Source organism: Gorilla gorilla, chromosome 16, assembly GCF_029281585.2.
Source record: "Gorilla gorilla gorilla isolate KB3781 chromosome 16, NHGRI_mGorGor1-v2.1_pri, whole genome shotgun sequence".
NCBI lineage: Eukaryota > Metazoa > Chordata > Mammalia > Primates > Hominidae > Gorilla > Gorilla gorilla.
This window is the reverse complement of record NC_073240.2, coordinates 103,702,763-103,723,135: the sequence shown is the minus strand read 5'-3', so window position 1 is coordinate 103,723,135 and position 20,373 is coordinate 103,702,763. Positions and strand designations below refer to the sequence as shown.

The following is a 20,373-nucleotide window of genomic DNA, read 5'->3' as shown; positions in this document are numbered from 1 at the left end:
TCAATGACATACATTTTCTTCGTTAGTCGATGTTAGAAAGCAAAGGCTTTTATCTTGAGAAATTTCTGACCTAAAGAATGATGTACAATAAACTGTATTCAACAATTGATCGACATTTTCTAACAAGGTGGAATGAAAATATAAAGTGTGGGGATTGCTACTAGTCCTAATACACTAATCTGTGGTTAGGAAGGTTTATTTTTTTCCCTCCAAACCTAAGCAGTACATGTCTTAAATTACCTTCCAAAATGTACGACTCTTGGAGCCTCAGACGGGCTGGCGTTAGTCAATACTCCACGGCTGTTTGTTGGATGAGTGGACAACAGCATGGTCGACAGGTCCTGGTGCAAAATGTCTTGGGCTGCCTCAGTTTGAATCCTGCTTCTGCCATCGACCAGCCGTGTGATTCTGTAAAAGTATTTTAACCTCTCTGGGCCTTAGTTTCCCCATCTGTAACTTGAGGGCCTACCTCAAATGGGTTCCTGGTGAAGAGTAACAAGACTATATCCGGAGTAGGTTTCAGTTGCCTTTTCCTCCGTCTTTCCACCCTCCCCTCCTACCCTTCCAAATCTTTTTTTTTTTCTTTTTTTCTTTTTTTTTTTTGACAAGGTCTCCCTCTGTTGCCCAGGCTGGAGTGCAATGGCGTGATCTCGGCTCACTGCAATCCCCACTTTCCAGGCTCAAGCGATCCTCCTCCTCCTACCTCAGCCTCCTGAATAGCTGGGGCTACAGGTGTGTGCCACCACGCTAGGCTAATTGTCATTGTGTGTGTGTGTCTGTGTGTGTAGAGGCGTGGTTTCTCCATGTTGACCAGGCTGGTCTCGAACTCCAGGCCTCAAGCAATTCTCCCACCTCGACCTCCAAAAGTGCTAGGACTTACAGGCGTGAGCCACCGCCCCCACCCCCTTCAAATCTATTAAAAGGTGAGAGTCTCGCCAAGGCAATGAGATCGCAATATGAAGTTTCCATTTACTTTGGATTATATGTCATTATAAATATTAACAAATAAGACTTAAAAAGGACACCTTCGGGTAGGTCAGACCAAAATACAAAACTTGTCTGTGGGACTGCAGTTTGAGGACAGTGTCTGCAGCCGTCACATGGCAGCAAAACGGGGTTAAGCAGTGCACGAGAGTCTGCGTCGACGACAGCCAGAGTCCATGCATCGGGAGGTTCACTCGGCTTGCGAAGGAACAACGGGCAGGGCATGCACGGCCCGGGCTCGGCGGGCGGACGAGCCGGGGCGCAGTTCCCCGCGCTCGCCACTAGAGGTCAGGAGGTGACCGCTTCGGGGCTGGAAGACGGGCCCGTCGGGGATTGGCGCAGGCGGCGGGCGGGGCGGCGGGCGGGGCGGCGGGCGGGGCGGCGGGCGGGGCGGCGGGCGGGGCGGCGGGCGGGGCGGGGCTGGAGGCAGCGCCTGGTTACTGACACCTGGAATGACTTTTTTTTTTTTTTGGCATCAGATTTCCTGTCTTTGTGGGGATGATGGACCCGAGTAAAGATGCCCATTCGGGGTCAAAGGCAGAGCCGCTTCTGCAGCTTCTCAAAGCGTTTTTTGTTTTTTTTTTTTTCTGAGACGGAGTCTTGCTCTGTCGCCCAGGCTGGAGTGCCGTGGCGCGATCTTGGCTCACTGCAGCCTTCACCTCCCGGGTTCAAGCGATTCTCGTGCCTCGGCCTCCCTGAGTAGCTGGGACTACAGGCGTGCGCCACCACACCCGGCTAATTTTTGTATTTTTAGTAGAGATGGGGTTTCGCCCTGTTGGCCAGGCGGGTTTCAAACTCCTGACCTCAGGTGATCCGCCAGCCTCGGCCTCCCAAAGTGCTGCAATTACAGGCGTGAGCCATCGTGCCTCAAAACGCTTTAACAGAAAGACAATCTGCACGGGATCTAAAAGGGTGCTAAGATCCTAGGGAAAGAAGGTTTCCAAACTTCCTGGGGAGTTCCTGCCCGAGTGCCTGTGCTGCCCCTGGGCTGGCTGGCCAGCAAGCCCGCCTCCCAGCCTGAATGTCCCCATCTTTCGGTCCCAGCCCCATTTGCACAGCCTGGGCAGTAGAGGGCCCTGGACTGGGGGGCTGGAGTTCTGGGTTCTTGTCCCAGCTGTGCCCCTTCAGGCCCCTCTCACCCACTGGGCCTCACATTCCCCATGTGCCTAATAAGGAAGTCATGGTAGGTGGGGGGTACAGCCTCTTCTCGCTCTGCCATTCACTTCTGTGTCTTCAGAGAGGCTGTCAAATCTCCTCTCTGAATGAGACCCCCAAAAAAGCAAAGCTAAGAAGATACCCAGAGCTTAACTAGACACCAGGCCTTTTAGAAAGAGACCACCTCTTACCTTAGGCCCTCAGAGGGTGCCCATTCTGTGTGGAGAAAAGAGGAGCCCTTGCCTCAGCCCCCAGAGGCTAGGGTGGGGTGGCTGAGTTTTGGGGCCAGGTTAGACACCTCTGGGGAAGCCTGAAGTAGCACGGATAGTTTCAAAGCCAGCGGATGAGGTGGCAGGACAGTGACAAGACCCCAGGTCTCCATCACGCACCTGAGCTTACTGAGCCTTCACCTGGTGTCTCTGCTGAGTCTCCGACAGACCAAGAGGGAAGGGACTGGGGGTACCGACCCCCAGAGAGAGAAAGTGGCAGTCAGAGGACCTGGGTTTGAGTCCTGGTTCACCCCTTCCTGGCTGTGTGGCCTTGGCAAACTACTCAGACTCTGGGAACCTGTTTCACCTGCAAGATGGGGATGAGAATCAAACCCACCTTGCAGGGCTGTGAACATGCGTTCAGACCAGTGCATGCAAAAACCTTCACATAGAAACCCTTCCTAAAGGTGGGGAGACAAGTCTCCATGAGCAGCAGGTGGCCAGGGACTGTGTGGGGGCTGGGGTCCTGTTTTCCCTGCAACCTGGGAAAGGCCTGATGGGCACTTGGTAGGATTCAAATCACAACCCTGGACCTCAGGTGGTGGTGTGCTTTGTGTCTGCAGTTGGAAGGTCCCACCGTCGTGCCTGTGAGTCCCTCTATCGGTGTTGAAGGGGTGGGCAGCAGGCGGGGGAGCCCCAGGCTGGCAGCTAGCAGGACCTCTCTGGTGTGAGGTCAGCACGTCAATTCCCCTGAAGTGTGGTGTCCAGCACTCTGGGCTGGGGGCTGTGGATCCTGGTCCCAGCTGTGTGGGGGCTGGAAGGCCCTGGGCAGGTCACCTGACCTCTCTGGGCCTCTGTTTCCATCACACACTGATGGGCTGAGCATCACACTGGGACTCTGGCTGTGCAACTCCTTGGCTCTGTATTTGTTCACCCAGCGTTCCTGAGGGGCCCTTGGTAGGCAGAGAAAGTTTGTGGGCTTCAGGCATGGGCCCCAAGATTCAGATAATCTCAAGCCTCCTGGGGAGTCTCACTCAGGGGAGCAGACAGGCCCACCAGCCCGGGTGATTCTTGCTCAGCTCCTGGAGGGTGGACAAGGCCCTGGACGGCCACTGATTACTCCCAAAAGGGACATCTGTGGCGGTAGTGGGACCAAGATGCCATGAGCAAGCACCCGGAGGCCCCCAGTGTGAGCCAGGGAGTGGAGGGGAGGGGAGGGGAGAGTCAGGACGTGTAGGAATGCTTGCTTTTTTCCCAAGCACAAGGGACCCTTTTCTCCACCGCAGCTGACCTGATGCTTATGCCGGGAAGGAGGAGGGGCGGGCTCCGCCCTTGAGGTCCCTCAGGAGTAGAAAGAGATCAGAGTGGGAGACTTGGGTCTGAGGTCTGAACTTCAGCCCACACCAGTTTCTCCATGGTGTTTCCATCACGTCCCCCACCTCCTGCCTCGAGCCTCACACCTTCCTAACAAACCCTCCCCTGGAGAGGAGACCCTGGGTCCACAGCACCCCGGCCCCATTGGCTTTCTCTCTCCAGGCCGTTTTAGACCACTCCCACTGCCTGGACTGCTTTTAGAAGCCCCCACTCACCCTCCATAGGCCTTACGGAAGCACCACCTCCTCCAGGAAGCCTTCCCTGACCTCCCGGCAGAGTCAACAGAGCCCACAGTACTTGCAGACTGGCCAAGCTGGTCTTGGTATTTCTCACCCCAGTTGGAATGGTTTGTTCCCAGCTTCCTGACTAGATGGGAACTCCCTGAGGGCAGGCCCTGTGTCTCATTCACCCCCAGGGCTTGTGGAATAATTGAGTGAAGCATGTGCCAATTTACCCGTCATCAGGAGCCTCCGGGAACTCTGGCAGACTTTCGGCCGGCAGGCCCGCTTCTTCCATCTGTCCAGCAGCGAAGGAGATGAGGGATGCAGTCAGGCTTTCTTGGGCTGGAGCAGCCAGTCTTCAAGGTCCCATCCTCCACCTGTCTGTCTGCTCACCACCTCCCTCCTCTGTTCCCACTGTCTGCCAAGGCACCCCCACACTCCTGTCCTCTCAACCAGGGCTGGCCTCTAGAAGGGTCTTTGCTCCCAGATGGGCGTGTCCCCTTCCCCTGGGCAGGTGCTGAGGTCTCTTTCCACCACCGGCCTCTTGGGCGCCAGGGGGCTGAGAGCCCCCCACCCCAGCTCCTTGCCCTCCCCGTCCCAGAGTGGCTGAGCCCTCCACATCCTCCGAGCGGGGACTGCAGTGGCTCTGTGTCCAAGCAGGGGTTCTGGATCTCCCCCAGTGTGGGGGCCACAGGCCTTGGTGGCTGCTGGGGAAGCCCGGGGCCGGAAGTGCTAGGCGCAGGTGGCGGCAGGGGTAGCAGTGGCGGGTGGGCATCAGTCGCTGAGCACGGCCCCTGGGAGCTCGCTGGTGAGCGTGTGCCAGGGCTCGATGCGCTTGTCCTTGTTCTTCAGGCAGTCAAACCAGTGCTTCAGGCGCTCCCCCTTGGCGTGGATGCCCAGAACCACACCACCTGCAGGAGGACAGGAGGGGCAGCTGGGGCACAGGGACCCCCAACTCCCAGGCGTGGGGCCCATGCCCCCTCCCAGGTTCTGTGCTCGAAGGCCAGCCTCTCCCACTGCCCGCTGAGTTCTGAGCATGAACAGGACCTGACCTCCATGCCACACTCTGGCCCCGTCAGGGCCCAGCCATCCTGTCTCTCTTCCACCAGGGCAGGGATAGGGGCAGGGTGCAGAGGCAGCATCAGGGGTCAAGGAATGGGGGCCTGAAGAGGGGAGAAAGGGCCAGGCAGCCCCACTATGTGCAGCCACCAGGCCCACTGGGAATTTGGGGACTCTAGGGCTCAGAGTCCAGCCCGAGGCACTGCCCATCATTGTCTCTTGTCTGTGCTCCACCACAGAGTGCTGTGTGACCCTCCCAGAACTCCTTCCATCTCTGGGTCTGTCTCTTCCTGGGGCACAAGGGTCAGGCTGGAGAAGGTCTGAGGCCCCTGACCTAGGGGCAGGTGGTCCGTGGTTCCAGCTTTCCCCATGGACCAGGAAAGAGGGGCTGTGGCCTGATCCAGGACAGGCACACAGTGAGACGGTGTTCCCACTATGCCCCCTTACCAATGAAATCATTGGATTTTCCAATGTCGTAATCCCAAACGGTGACCTCCAGGGACTTCTTGGCCAGGTCCCCATGCTTGATCTCGTAACAGAACTCCTGCTGGCAAGAAGGGAGTGTTAGGGCTGATGCCACAAGGCCTGGGCCTTGGCCGGGGGCCAGGAGGGGTATGAGGTGTAGGGAAAGAGGAGGGACGGGGGTGATCAGTGCTCAGAGTGGATGAGGGGTGGATGCTCACATGTCTCGCCCACTTCCCCCTGAGCTCCACTGGGGTCTTCAGGGCCCCTGTCCCCTCGCCCGCTTGCTCCTTGTCCCTGAGCCTGCTCTCCCCACACCCCGGGAGCCTCCTGACTGCAGAGGCACTGCACGCCCCACAGTCCTTGTCATCCTGGGCCTCTCTGGGGCCTGGCTTTGCTGACCCCTCCCTTCTCTGTGGGACCCTCCCTTCCATCCGGGGTTCCCCTCACTCTCTGGAAGCATCTTCTCGACCTCCCCTGCCTGCCTCTGGATCACTGGTGTGGCGTGGGCTCTACCCAAAGCCCCTCTGCTCTTCTTTCCTTCTTGTTCCTTGGGGGGAATCCGCATTTCCAGCCATACTTGCCGCCTTGGGCGGAAGACTTCCTGGGGCCCCAGGGTGTCTCGAGTCCCCTTGCCCCACACAGAGTTTCTCCCCATCTTTCTCACCCCCTCTTTGCCCTGTTGCCTCCATAAGAACCCAGGACTCCCCTCAACACTTCCCTCCCCCCAGCCCTACATCCGACAAGTCCTGCCAAGAGCTTTCCAGGGGTCCCCCAGCTCCCCTGTGTCTGTGGTTTGGTGCGGCCCCTCCCCACCGTCTCTGACCACCCTCCCCATCGCGCCATGACCTTTTGAAAACCCAGCCACACCCCCACTGCTGTGGGGCAGAGGAATGGCCTTCATGAAGCTTCACCAGCCCCTCACACCTCATTAAACTCCGGGTTCAGGGTTTTTTTCTTCACCGCTGTCTTATGTTTGGATTTCTTGTCCACATCTGGCCTCAGGTATCTGGAATTACATCCAATGGACAGGCAGAGGATGGGGACATGCTATGGGGTATAGATCAAGCCAGCAGGTATTCAAAGAGCTTTCTGTCCCTGGAGAGAGATTCCTGGGCCCTTCTTTTGTCCTAGTCATTGGATTTTCCCAACGCTATTTTGTGGCAAAGGCGAGACGTTGTTTTCAAGAAGCAAGTGGTCCCTTCATCCATCGCACTTCTGTTCACACACACATTCCTGAAGTTAACCCTGGGGGGTGCCCTCCATCCCCCTAGGAAAGGGGTTTTTCCTCATTTCTGGAAGTCTAATTTTCATAAAGCTCACGTTTCCCACCAGAACAGAGTTTTTAGCAGAGTTGGTCTCTTGTTCAAACTTCTTTTTTTTTTTTTTTTCAGATGGCTGACTGCAACCTCCGCCTCCCGGGTTCAAGTGATTCTCCTGCCTCAGCCTCCAGAGTAGCTGGGACTACAGGCATGTGCCGCCATGCGCAGGTAATTTTTGTATTTTCAGTAGAGACAGGGTTTCACCATGTTGGCCAGGCTGGTCTCTAGCTCCTGACCTCAGGTGATCCACCTGCCCTGGCCTCCCAAAGTGCTGGGATTACAGGCGTGAGCCACCACCCCCGGCCTCAAGCTTCTTTTATAAAATAGCAGATTTATTGAGATATAATTCACATATCATAAAATCCATCCTTCTGAAGTGTAAAATGCAGTAGCCTTTAGTAGGCTCCCAGAGTTGTACAACCATCACCACTACCTCCATTGGAGCTTTGAGGAAGGACAAGACCTTTTGTGCAGTCACAGGGAGGCCACCTAGATGTTCTTCCCTCCACAGCCACTAAGGCCTTAGACTCTGATGCAGAACAGCTGTCTTCCTCTGAGGCTCAGAGAGGGGGAGTGACTTGCCCAAGGTCACACAGCCCGCAAGCACAAGTGTGGTGCTTGAAAGCCAGGCTCAGACTCCTTTCTCTATGACAGGGAGGTCATATGCAGGCTGGAGAAGGGGACAAGAGGTCCCCAACTTCTTTGCAAAGCTTCTCACCCTGTTCCTGCATAGATAATTGCATGACAATTGCCTTGTCCCTGCTGAATGTGCTCTGGGGTCTCTGGGGTCTCACCCATGACCAACTCCCTGGGCCTGGCACCAGGGAGCTTAACAAACATCTGTCCAGCGAATACCTGCATCCCTAGGAGTGAAGCCACCGCCCAAAGACACGCCCATGTCCAGCTTAACCTGCATCCCTAGAAGTGAAGGCACCGCCCAAAGACATGCCCATGTCCAGCTTATTCTGCCCAGTTCCTCTCCAGAAAGGCTGCATGGTTGACACACAGTGCCTGCGACAAAGCTGAATGCTATCATTTAAAAACTCGTTGCTGGTTTGACAGGCAGAAAATGATATCTCATAGTTGCTTTACTTTGCATATTTTAAAATTGTGACTTTCATGGCATAAATAATACTGGTTTATTACAGAAGCACTAGAAAATGCATGTGGACAAAAGTTGGGATTAGGAGAGAGAAATGAAGACATATGTCCACACAAAAACCTGTTCATTGCAGCTTTCTACCATCACCAAAAATTGCAAACAACCACACGCCCTTCAACTGGGGAACTCATCAACAACAAACTTGTGGTTTACCCACACAATGGAAGACCACTTAGCAACAAAAAGGACCAAATTCTTGGTACATGCAACTGACAGATGAATCTCAAACGCATTCCTCCGTGTGAAAGAAGCCGGACTCACAGGGCAACACACTATCTGACTGTTTCATGGGAAAGTCTGGAAACCGCAACACTATTGAGACAGAAAACAGGTGAGTGGTTGCCTGGGGCCAGGGAACTTTCTGGGGTCATATTCTGTATGTTGATTCTGGTGGTGGAAACAAGACTATACTAGCCTGGGTGATACAGCGAGACCCCATCTCTACCAAAAAATTAAAAATTAGCTGGGCATGGTGGTGCATGCCTGTAGTCCCAGCTATTCACAGTGCTGAGGTGGGAAGATGCTTGAGCCCAGGAGTTCAAGGCTGCAATGAGCTATGATTGCGCCACTGCACTTTGGCCTGGACAACAGAGCAAGACCCTGTCTCTAAAAAAAGAAAAGAAAAGAAAAACTCACTGGATATGAATGATACAGGTTGAGGATCCATTATCTGAAATGCTTGGACCAGATGTTTTGAATTTTGGATTTTTTCATATTTCGTAATCTTTGCAGTATATTTACCAGTTCAGCATCCCTAACTCAAAAATTCAAAAATCTGAAATCCCAAACGCGCCAATGAGCATTCCCTTTGAGCGTCATGTCGGTGCTTGGAATGTTTGGGGTTTTGGATTTACAGCTTTGGGACGCTCAACCTGTACCTCAATAAACCTGATTTAAAAAAAGTTTGGGGGGATTCCCCTAAGCCCGCCACCCGGAAACAGCGGATTTCCTTAGTTACTTACTATGCTCCTTGGCCATTTCTCTACGTATTGGTATTGTGTCTGCTGTGAACTGTCCTTGGCCTGTGTGGTGACGGGTGAGGAGCAGGGACAGAAGGGTCCTGCGTGCCCTGCCTTCACAAGCCCCTGGAAGGAAAGTTGTTTTGGGATCTCTGCACCCTCAGCCTGGACAACTTGTGCCCATCTGGTGACCCCTCACTCAGCCACCAGACTTCCACGACAGGCTCCAGCCTCGGCACCTTCAGCCATGGACAGTTCCGCCAGCGTTGCCCTCTGTTCTGCTATTTTCTCTACCAGAAGTGCCCTTCCCTCCTCATCTGACCACTCTGGGGAGATCCCTCAGCACCCTCCCTGAGCACACCCTACTCTGGCACAAGCCCACCCTGCAAAGCCCCTGAGGCCCACCCTGTGGCGTCTCTCCCTCCCTTGCTGTCAGGACAGTGGTCCTGGCCACCGGGGCTCACAGAGCCGCCCTGTGCCGCGTACCTCTGAGCCCTCTGCACAGTGCCTTCTGCTTGCCTGTGGCTTTGAGAAGAAACCCCTTCTGGTTATACATAAGACAGCCAGAGAAGGGAGTTGCCCAGGGTGGCACAGCACGTTGCTGCCAGTTACTGCCATTTTCGCTGGCATGAAATGGAGATAACAACAGGAGCGACAGCACAGGCTGCTGAGCGCGTCACACGCAGCCATCGCGCAGCTCAGGGATATTATGTGTAACTTGACATGTCAGCGATTGTCACAGGCACTGCTACTCCTGGGGTTTTCCATCAAACCCTCAAGAGCTGGGCCTGGGGTCAACTTCCAGCCTGGGGAAACTGGGGCAAGTATCACCAGAGATGAGCTTTATAAAAATAATGGTGCTAGCTGGGCATGGTGGCTTGCACCTGTAATCCCAGCACTTTGGGAGGCCGAGCTAGGAGGATCGTTTGAGTCCAGCAGTTTGAGACCAGCCTGGCCTATACGGCAAAATCCAGTCTCTACAAAAAATACAAAAAACAACTAGCCAGGCATGGTGGTGCACACCTGTAGTCCCAGCTACTCAGGAGGCTGAGGGGGAAGGACTGCTTGAGCCCAGGAGTTTGAGGCTGCTGTGAGCTGTGATCGCATCACTGCATTCCAGCCCAGTGACAGAGTGAGTCACTGTCTCAAAAAAGAAAGGAAGAAATAAAGAAAACAAATAAAAATAATAGTGCAGACAAAAGGCCTTGACCCATCTAGCTTTGGCCCTCAGCATCAACCGCTAGATACGTCCCTCCCTTTCTTCTGGGGCACAGGCCACACTCTCTTCCAGGTCTAGGATGCAGCTGAGGGGTGCCCCTCTTACCATCTAATCTGTGCCCTTATTTCCTCTGCTTTAGTGAGGAAGAGGCCCCTGGTCCATGAAGGGGCCTTTCAGAGATGGGGACCCCTGAGGAGCCCTGAGCAGCAGCCCTCGTGTCTCACCCAGGGTGTCTGAAACAGACGTGGAGGTCTCAGGTGAGGCGTGGCTCAGATATAGGGAGTGGCCCACAGCTCGGCCTGTCTTTGAAAGGCCACATGACCTGGCCCACGGCTAGCAGGTGGGACCCAGCTGCAGGGGTCCAGCAGCACCCACAACAGCCACCTGTGGCAGGGAGGAGCTTGTGGTACAGTGGACAGGCCCTGCCCAGATGGCCCCCCACCTGCCTGTGGAAGTTGACCAGACCATCTGTCACAGCAGGTAAGACTCTGCTTTCTGGGCAACCCAGCAGGTGACCCTGGAATTCCTGTCCATCTGGCAGGTGGGCATTGAAACTGGTTTAAAAATGTCACACCATAGGCCGGGCACAGTGGCTCACGCCTGTAATCCCAGCCCTTTGGGAGGCCAGGGTGGGTGGATCACTTGAGGTCAGGAGTTCAAGACCAGCCTGGCCAACATGGTGAAACCCCGTCTACTAAAAATACAAAAATTAGCCTGGCGTGGTGGCGCATGCCTGTAATCCCAGCTACTTGGGAAGCTGAGGGATGAGAACTGCTTGAACCTGGGAGACAGAGGTTGCAGTGAGCTGAGATCACGCCACTGCACTCCAGCCTGGGCAACAGAGTAAGACTCTGTCTCAAAAAAAAAAAAATCACACCATTTTGGCTTCAGATTGCATATCCTCCTGCAAGGATATATACGCGTGAGATTCAAGTCAATGACAAGTCAGAAGAAAAAACACATATATACGCAAACCAGTATCCTACTGTGTGTGTCGTTTGTTGTGTTTTCGACAGCTGTCCATGTTACAATAATTCCTCTAGTTCAAATTTATTCATTTTTAACTTCATAGTACCACATTCTACACACTGCCCATGTCCCCTCAAGCTTCCCCTGGCTCCTGCAACCACAAATCTAGTCTCTGCCTCTGTGGGTTGACCTATTCTGGACACTTCATAGAAATAGAGTCCTGCAACACGTGGCCGTCTGTGTCTGGCTTCTCTCGCTTAGCATCTTGTTTTCAAGGTCCTCCCACCGTGTAGCATGCACCTGCTACACTCCTTCTTAAGGCTAATATTCCACACACCCGCTACACTCCTTCTTAGGGCTGATATTCCACACACCTGCTACACTCCTTCTTAGGGCTGATATTCCACGCACCTGCTACACTCCTTCTTAGGGCTGATATTCCACACACCTGCTACACTCCTTCTTAGGGCTGATAGTCCACGCACCTGCTACACTCCTTCTTAGGGCTGATATTCCACTGCAGGGACAGACTTCATTTGTGTATCCATTCATCAGTGGACGGACGCTTGGGGTGTTTCCACTTTTGGCTGTTGTGGATAGTGCTGCTATGAACATTCCTGCACAAGTTTTAGGATGGACATGTTTTTCTTATCTCTTGGGTATATAACTAGGAGTGGAATTGCCAGATCAAATGGTGATTCTGTGTTTAACTTTCTGAGGAACTATCAGCTGCTTCCCAAAGTGGCCATCCCATTATTGTCATATTATTTTTATTTGTTTATTATTATTTTGAGACAGTGTCTCGCTCTGTCACCCTGGCTGGAGTGCAGTGGTGTGATCTCGGGTCACTGCAATCTCCGCCTCCCAGGTTGAAGTGATTTTCCTGCCTCAGCCTCCCAAGTAGCTGGGATTACAGGCGCCCGCCACCACACCCAGCTAATTTTTTTGTTTTTAGTAGAGACGGGTTTCCCCATATTGGCCAAGCTGGTCTCAAACTCCTGACCTCAGGTGATCCGTGCGCCTCGGCCTCCCAAAGTACTGGGATTACAGGCACGAGCCACTGCACTCGGCCTAATTTATTACTATTTTTAACTGTAGAGACAAGGTCTCAGTATGTTGCCAAGGCTGGTCTCAAATTCCTGGGTTCAAGCAATCCTCTCAAGTAGTTAGGACTACAGGGACATGCCACTACACCAGGCTAATTTTTAATTTTTTTGTAGAGATGGAGGTCTCACTATGTTGCCCAGGATGGTCTCAAACTCCTAGCCTCAAGCAATCCTCCTGCCTTGGCCTCCCAAAGTGTTGGGAATGTAAGTGTAACTCACTGCACCTGCCACATACAATTTTTAAAGTGACAGAAATATGATCATGGCCATGGGAATGGTGCCCCTAGAGCTGTGCCACGAGGAGTACTGGCCTCTTCATGGTGCCAAGATGTCCCTGAGGCCTTAGTCACCTGGGTCCTTGGTGTCCCCTAGGTCAGGGCCATCCCTCTGTCATTCCCCCTCCCTGAAGCACCTGCCCCTCCTTTCTGCTGAACTAAATTCCTCCCCAAGTCTCACTTTTCCAGAGTCTCCCTGTGAGCTCACACTCATACCTACCTAGTTTCTGAAGAGCCCCGAGCACTGACGGTAGTCACTGTGGCACCTGTAGCACCCTCTCCAAAGGGTCGCCAGCTCCTGCCTGGCTCTCAGAGCTACACAGCCTCTCCTGACCAGGCTCACAGCTCCACAGCTCTGTGGCCCAGGCCACCTGGCATGGCCCCCTGAGTTAGTGTCTCTCCCCAGGCCCACCATCAGCCCTGTTGGTAGAGCTGGGTGGACTCTTATCCACATCTGTGGCCCCAGTATAGGGCTGGGCAAATGTGGGCAGTTGCAAAGGCCTGGCAGAGTTCCTCTGCATCCTCCCCCAGCCTCCTGGCTACCCCTGGCACTGGGCCCGCCTTCTGTCCCCTCCTCCGACTCATGGCCCCTCCTGGGCCCCTCAGTCACAGAGAGGCCTGGACATAGCATCAGGTGATAACTAATATCTGCATGACCCTGGGAAGCCACTCAGCTTCTCTGTCCCTCAGTTTCCCCATCTGTGAAATGGGCTGGCCATGCTTAACCCCTGGAGTTGCCAAGGTAGCCCATCAGGGAACACGGCGCCCCTGTACCTCAGGCACTCCCTGGGTGCCTGCCACCTGGGACCACAGAGCCGGCACACGGACCCCCGTCCTTGGAGGTGAAGACGTGGCAGGCGCCCCTGTACCTCAGGTACTCCCTGGGTGCCTGCCACCTGAGACCACGGAGCCGGCACACGGACCCCCATCCTTGGAGGTGAAGACGTGGCAGGCGCCCCTGTACCTCAGGTACTCCCTGGGTGCCTGCCACCTGGGACCACGGAGCTGGCACACGGACCCCCGTCCTTGGAGGTGAAGATGTGGCAGGTGGTCACATGCACGGCACACTCACGTTTTCACGTAGGGGTCCGAGTAGCCATTGGCGTCCATGGCGGCCAGGTGGGCGCACTGCACGATGCCTACCAGCAGGCCCTGCTTCTGCGAGCTGTACTTGAGGGAGATGAGGATGCGGCCCCGCTCCTCCAGGGACTTGTCTTCGGTCTTGTCCACCTGTTGGACGGGACGGTCACTCAGTCCTCACCTGCTCCCACCCCTCTCTTGGCCGTCCTTGGCCTCCTCTTCCTGAGCCCGCCCATCCAGCTGCTGCAGCCGGGCCTGGTCACGGTCCCTGGTGAGTGGCCTCACTGTGAACTCACAGCCCTTCTGTCATCTCTTCCCTCCCAAGGGCTCTTCCAGGGCTGGATCTCACCCACACCCTCCCTGTTCTTGGCTGCATGTGGCCTACGGTGGCCTTCACAGCCCAGCAAGGGCCAGCCCAGGGGTTGGCAACTGCAGCCCGGGGGCCAGATCAGGCCCGACGCCTGGCTCTGTGTGGGATGTGAGCTAAGCATGGCTCTTACCCTTATTTTAAACAATTTCTTTTTCAAAAAAATAGAGACAGGGGTCTCACTATTTTGCCCAGGCTGATCTCAAACTCCTGGGCTCAAGGGATCTTCCCACCTTGGCCTCCCAAAGTGCTGGGATTACAGACATGAGCCACCATGCCCAGCTGGTTCTTACTTTTTGGAATAGCAGAAAGAAAAATGAAATGAAAAATATTTTGTGACACATGAAAATGACATGAAATTCACACTTCAGCTTCCATTAACACCATGTTGTTGGAACGCAGCCTTGCCAGCTCCGTGATGCTTCTCTATGGCTGCTTTTGCCCTAAGGACAGAGCTGCATGGTGGCCACAGATTGCAAGGCACACAGAGCCTAACATTAGTGCTAAGCGGCCCTTCACGGGTCTGCAGCCCCCGGCCTGGCGCGCTCGGCTTCCGCGGACGGTCTTCCACCAGGTCCTCCTCACAGCCCGCCCTGACTTTCCCTTGGCTTTGAAGCCGGGTCCCACCTCCACACCTTTGCGCACCCTTAATCCACAGCTCCAGCACCCTCCTCTGACCTCCTCAGTGTTCACCGTTGATAAGTTCCTGGTCCTTCTGGGCCTGGGGGGCTTTTCTGACCCTCAGGGTGGGTTGGCCGTCCCCTCTGCGCGCCCACTGCCTCGGGTTTATCCTGTCATGGCCCGGTGTGGCCCCCTGCTTCCTCAGGGGTCTGCCCCAGCCCCTAAGTTCCTTGAAGTTGGAACTCTACCTGTAAATTTTTATTTTGACAGAGTCTGACTCTTGTCACCCAGGCTGGAGTGCAGTGGCACGATCGTGGCTCACTACAACCTCTGCCTCCCGGGTTTAAGCGATTCTCCTGCCTCAGCCTTCTGAGTAGCTGGGACTACACAGTCTAATTTTTGTATTTTTTGGTAGAGACAGGGTTTTGCCATGTCTGCCAGGCTGGTCTCGAATTCCTGACCTCAAGTGATCCACCCACCTCAGCCTCCTAAAGTGCTGGGATTACAGGTATGAACCACCGCATCCAGATAATACCTGCGTCATCTTTAATACCTCAGGGCTGGGCAAGGGCCTGGCACTAAGGGCCCACTGGAGGCTTGTACTAGTGAAGGCAGGAATGGAGGGACAGATGGTCCCCTGTGCGTTCAACCTCATACAAGCAACTCCAGCCTGGGGGTTCAAAGAAAGGCAGAAAGGTCTGCCCATGACAATGGAGCCTGGTGGATGGAAAAGGGTCACCGTGGCCCCAGTTCCCTGAAGGTGCTTCCTGGAGCCTCTCAGGGTGCTGGATGTGGCTCCCTCAGGAGAACCCCGAAGACAGAGTTCTGGTACATTCCTCACCCTGGAGAAGCTGGGAGCCAGGTAGGGAGCCCATCCAGTGGCTTCCCTGCCTCAGCAGCTGCCAGTGCCTGCCTCTCAAGGCAGATCTCAGCTCCAGGCCTCCCCATCCCCAGCCAGCCTGATGCTTCTCCATTCCTTGCCCTCCCGAGACTACCCGGCTTCTTCCTTCTGGCTGCTGCACACCCCAAACCCTCTCTCCTAGGCCCTCAGCCCACCCAGACAAACCCAGCTTGAGCCCACTCAGACAAACCCAGCTTGAGCCCACCCACACATGCCCAGCTTGAGCCCACCCAGACACATCCAGCTTGAGCCCATGCAGACACGCCCAGCTTGAGCCCACCCAGACACGCCCAGCTTGAGCCATGCAGACACGCCCAGCTTGAGCCCACCCAGACATACCCAGCTTGAGCCCACTCAGACAAACCCAGCTTGAGCCCACCCAGACATACCCAGCATGAGCCTACCCAGACATACCCAGCTTGAGCCCACCCAGACATACCCAGCTTGAGCCCACCCAGACATACCCAGCTTGAGCCCACCCAGACATACCCAGCATGAGCCTACCCAGACATACCCAGCTTGAGCCCACCCAGACATACCCAGCATGAGCCTACCCAGACATACCCAGCTTGAGCCCACCCAGACATACACAGCTTGAGCCCACCCAGACATACCCAGCTTGAGCCCACCCAGACATACCCAGCTTGAGCCCACCCAGACATACCCAGCTTGAGCCCACCCAGACATACCCAGCATGAGCCTACCCAGACATACCCAGCTTGAGCCCACCCAGACATACACAGCTTGAGCCCACCCAGACATACCCAGCTTGAGCCCACCCAGACATACACAGCTTGAGCCCACCCAGACATGCCCAGCTTGAGCCCACCCAGACATACCCAGCTTGAGCCCACCCACACATGCCCAGCTTGAGCCCACTCAGACAAACCCAGCTTGAGCCCACCCACACATGCCCAGCTTGAGCCCACCCAGACAAACCCAGCTTGAGCCCACCCACACATGCCCAGCTTGAGCCCACCCAGACAAACCCAGCTTGAGCCCACCCAGACATACCCAGCTTGAGCCCACCCAGACACATCCAGCTTGAGCCCACCCAGACATACCCAGCTTGAGCCCACCCAGACATACCCAGCTTGAGCCCACCCACACATGCCCAGCTTGAGCCCACTCAGACAAACCCAGCTTGAGCCCACCCAGACATACCCAGCTTGAGCCCACTCAGACAAACCCAGCTTGAGCCCACCCACACATGCCCAGCTTGAGCCCACTCAGACAAACCCAGCTTGAGCCCACCCACACATGCCCAGCTTGAGCCCACCCAGACAAACCCAGCTTGAGCCCACCCAGACATACCCAGCTTGAGCCCACCCAGACATACCCAGCTTGAGCCCACCCAGACATACCCAGCTTGAGCCCACCCAGACACATCCAGCTTGAGCCCACCCAGACATACCCAGCTTGAGCCCACCCAGACATACCCAGCTTGAGCCATGCAGACACGCCCAGCTTGAGCCCACACGGACACGCCCAGCTTGAGCCCTGTGTCCCCCTGGATCTCCTTAGGACTCTAACAGTCTCCTCTCCTAAGCAGCCCCAGCCACCTCCTTTTGCTCACAACCGTGCCCCCTAAGCAGCCCCAGCCACCTCCTTTTGCTCACAACCGTGCCCCCTAAGCAGCCCCAGCCACCTCCTTTTGCTCAAAACCGTGCCCCCTAAGCAGCCCCAGCCACCTCCTTTTGCTCACAACCGTGCCCCCTAAGCAGCCCCAGCCACCTCCTTTTGCTCACAACCGTGCGCCCCAAGCAGCCCCAGCCACCTCCTTTTGCTCACAACCATGCCCCCCAAGCAGCCGCAGCCACCTCCTTTTGCTCACAACCGTGCCCCCCAAGCAGCCCCAGCCACCTCCTTTTGCTCACAACCGTGCCCCCCAAGCAGCCCCAGCCACCTCCTTTTGCTCACAACCGTGCCCCCTAAGCAGCCCCAGCCACCTCCTTTTGCTCACAACCGTGCCCTGCCTAACACCAAAGTGAGTCCCTCTGGCTACATCTAACCCTTTCTGGAGATGAGACTCCTGTGAGGTGAGCAGGGATGTTGAGCAGGGAAGACATACATGCCCCACCGGCCACCTTCGCCACCTCCCACGCCCAGAGCAGACATGGCTAATCGATCCTAGCATTTGCCCTGGGCTCCAATGCCACCTCAGAATCCTTTTCAACACAGTGCTCAGGCAGCCATTCCTGGTGGATCAGGCCAGGCCTGCGAGATCTCGCTATCTGCCGCTCAGGCAGAGCTTTGTGTGTGAGGGCCTCAATGCCCTGTGCTGCTTGTGTCAGTGTGTGTGGTGTGAAAATTAAACAATATAAACCAGCAGGGGCCAGGCACAGTGGCTCATGCCTGTAACCCCAGCACTTTGGGAGGCCAAGGCGGGCAGATCACCTGAGGTCAGCAGTACAGGACCAGCCTGGCCAACATGGTGAGACCCCGTCTCTACTAAAAATACAAAAATTAGCTGGGTGTGGTGGCGGGCCCCTGTAATCCCAGCTATTGGGAGGCTGAGGCAGAAGAATCACTTGAACCCGGGAGGTGGAGGTTGAAGTAAGCCGACATTGCACCACTGCACTCCAGCCTGGGCGACATAGACTCCATCTCATTAAAAAAAAAAAAAACCAACCAACCAGCAGGCATATTTTTAGCTCTTTTTTCAGGGGTGGGACATTGTACTTCGGGTTGTTTCATATGAAGACCACTGGGTCTTGCTCAGTATTGCCTTAAAACAGATAATGTTCACAGACTGTAAATTCTAAAACCTACCGCCAGAGGCCTGGCACAGGGGCTCATGCCTGTAATCCCAGCACTTTGGGAGGCCAAGGCAGGAGGATCACTGGAGGTCAGGAGTTTGAGACTTGCCTGGCCAACATGGCGAACCCCCGTCTCTACTAAAAATACCAAAATTAGCCAGGCGTGGTGGCGCACACCTGTAATCCCAGCACTTTGGGAGGCTGAGGCAGGTGGATCATTCAAGGTCAGGAGTTTGAGACACCTGGGCAATATGGTGAAACCCCATCTCTACCAAATATACAAAAATTAACCAGGCGTGGCGGCACACGCCTGTAGTCCCAGCTACTCGGGAGGCTGAGGCATGAGAATTGCTTGAACTCAGGAGGTAGAAGTTGCAGTGAGCAGAGATTTTGCCACTGAACTCCAGCCTGGATGACAGAGCAAGACTCAGTCTCAAAAAAATAATAATAATAAAAGTACCACCAGAATGTGGCTGTACTGCCAGGGGTGCATCCCCAGCTGCACTCCTGCGGTCACTGTGAGTCCCCGAATGGCACCAATGAGCCGGTAGCGCATCCAGCAACACCCTGATCATGGCCATGCACAGGGACGCACATGCTTTCACGAACGCACACCACACATGTGGACACACACACTGTCGCACACAGACACGTACTGACATATGCTCTTACACACAATTCACACACGAGCACACACACACACACGCTGACACCCCACGTACATACCCACGTGGTTGTTTGTTTATGCCAGTGATGAAAACTCAGGAACACTAAGGCAGGGCTGGTGTTGCTTTTTTTTTTTTTTTTTTGAGACAGAGTCTTGCTCTTGCTCTTGTCACCCAGGCTGGAGTGCAGTGGTGCAATCTCGGCTCACTGCAACCTCCGCCTCTCAGGTTCAAGCGATTCTCCTGCCTCAGCCTCCTGAGTAGCTGGGATTACAGGCATGCACCCCCACACCCGGCTAATTTTTTTATTTTTAGCAGAGACGGGGTTTCGCCATGTTGGCCAGGCTCTCTCGAACTCTTGACCTCATGACCCACCTGCCTTGGCCTCCTAAGATGTTGCCTTTCTTAAGTGACATAGACCATGTGGAAAAACCGGGTTACCTGTGGTTAGTGACTAATAATAAAACAGGAAAAGTTATATCCATCACACAAATGTCTGAGGGGGAGAGAATGTGACAAGGAATAAAATTGGATCAAATTCTGCAAAAGTAACTGGGATTCTAGGAAGAAGCCGTGGCCTCAGGCTGACTCGCCCCCGGGGCTTGACTTGGGCTAAGCTCGAGGTGAGTCCACGTCCCCGGGCCCCACTGGGGCTGGGTACACTGGGGACAGCCACCGGGCTCTGTCCTCCCAAACTTGCCCCTTGCCCAGTCCTCTTAGGGGGACAACGTGCCATCGAGGGGACCGTGCCTCCGCCTGTGTCCTGAACACTGGGAGGCTGAGGCCCCAGGATTTCTCTTGACCCCAGTGGCACGGGGGACTCCTGGCTTCACCAGCCCTATGAACCAGGTGAAGGTGAGGCCATAGACAAGGGAGGATAGGGGAGGGAAGAGGGACATAGAGACCAAGACTCAGAGGGCGTAGCTGCTGGAGCAGGCCGGGGGCAAATCTGTTCTGACATAACGTTGAGACAAATGCCATTTCTAGGAAAGGATACTCTGCTGTCTCCTCTGCGTATCTCACAGGCACTCAGGTCTAACATGTTCCAAGCGTGCTCCTTGCACGTCCTGTCCACCCATGGTCCCTGCTGAGTCCTCTGAGCGCAGCAAACAGCCCCTCAGGCTTCAGTGGCTCAGGCCCCAAACCTTGGATCTGCCCTTCCCTCACCCAAGGACGTCCTATCTGCTGCCTGCACATCCGGTTCAGAATCAAGCCCTCCTACCGCTGCCAAGGTCAGGCCAGGGTTGTGCCCATCTCTCCCCATCTCCCCAGGCCTCCTGCCCTCTCCTCCCTCTTCTTCAAGCCATCCTGAGCCCAGGCCAGCGAGCCTGGTAAAATGTCATCCCCCGTGATCCCTCAGCTTAGCACCCTCCCGTGGCCACTCAGAGTGAAAGCCAGGGTCCTTCCTCACCTCCACCCCCTTGACTCTCCATGCTCACCTCCCTGGTCTCCCCTCCCCTCTCACTCTGCCCCTCATGAGTCCCATCACAGGCAGGAAGTTCTG

At 55.2% G+C, this 20,373-nt stretch overlaps 1 protein-coding gene across 5 annotated transcripts in view; it reads right to left on the bottom strand.

Annotated features, from left to right (window-relative positions):
• Nucleotides 1-56: 56 nt before the first annotated feature.
• The window catches only part of LOC134757295 (double C2-like domain-containing protein beta), a 28,999-nt gene continuing 8,682 nt past the window's right edge, over nucleotides 57-20,373 (bottom strand). The window contains exons 4-8 of one of the 5 annotated variants that reach the window (XM_063698886.1): nucleotides 13,549-13,706; nucleotides 6,392-6,473; nucleotides 5,450-5,546; nucleotides 4,177-4,854; nucleotides 57-408 (exon numbers count right to left, since the gene is read on the bottom strand). In XM_063698886.1, the coding sequence (XP_063554956.1) occupies nucleotides 4,718-4,854; nucleotides 5,450-5,546; nucleotides 6,392-6,473; nucleotides 13,549-13,706 (474 nt within the window). In that variant the 3' untranslated portion in view covers nucleotides 57-408; nucleotides 4,177-4,717. Of the gene's footprint in view, nucleotides 409-3,102; nucleotides 4,855-5,449; nucleotides 5,547-6,391; nucleotides 6,474-13,548; nucleotides 13,707-20,373 lie in introns of those variants that run through there. The other 4 variants (XM_063698889.1, XM_063698888.1, XM_063698890.1 and 1 more) reach the window with 4 other exon arrangements.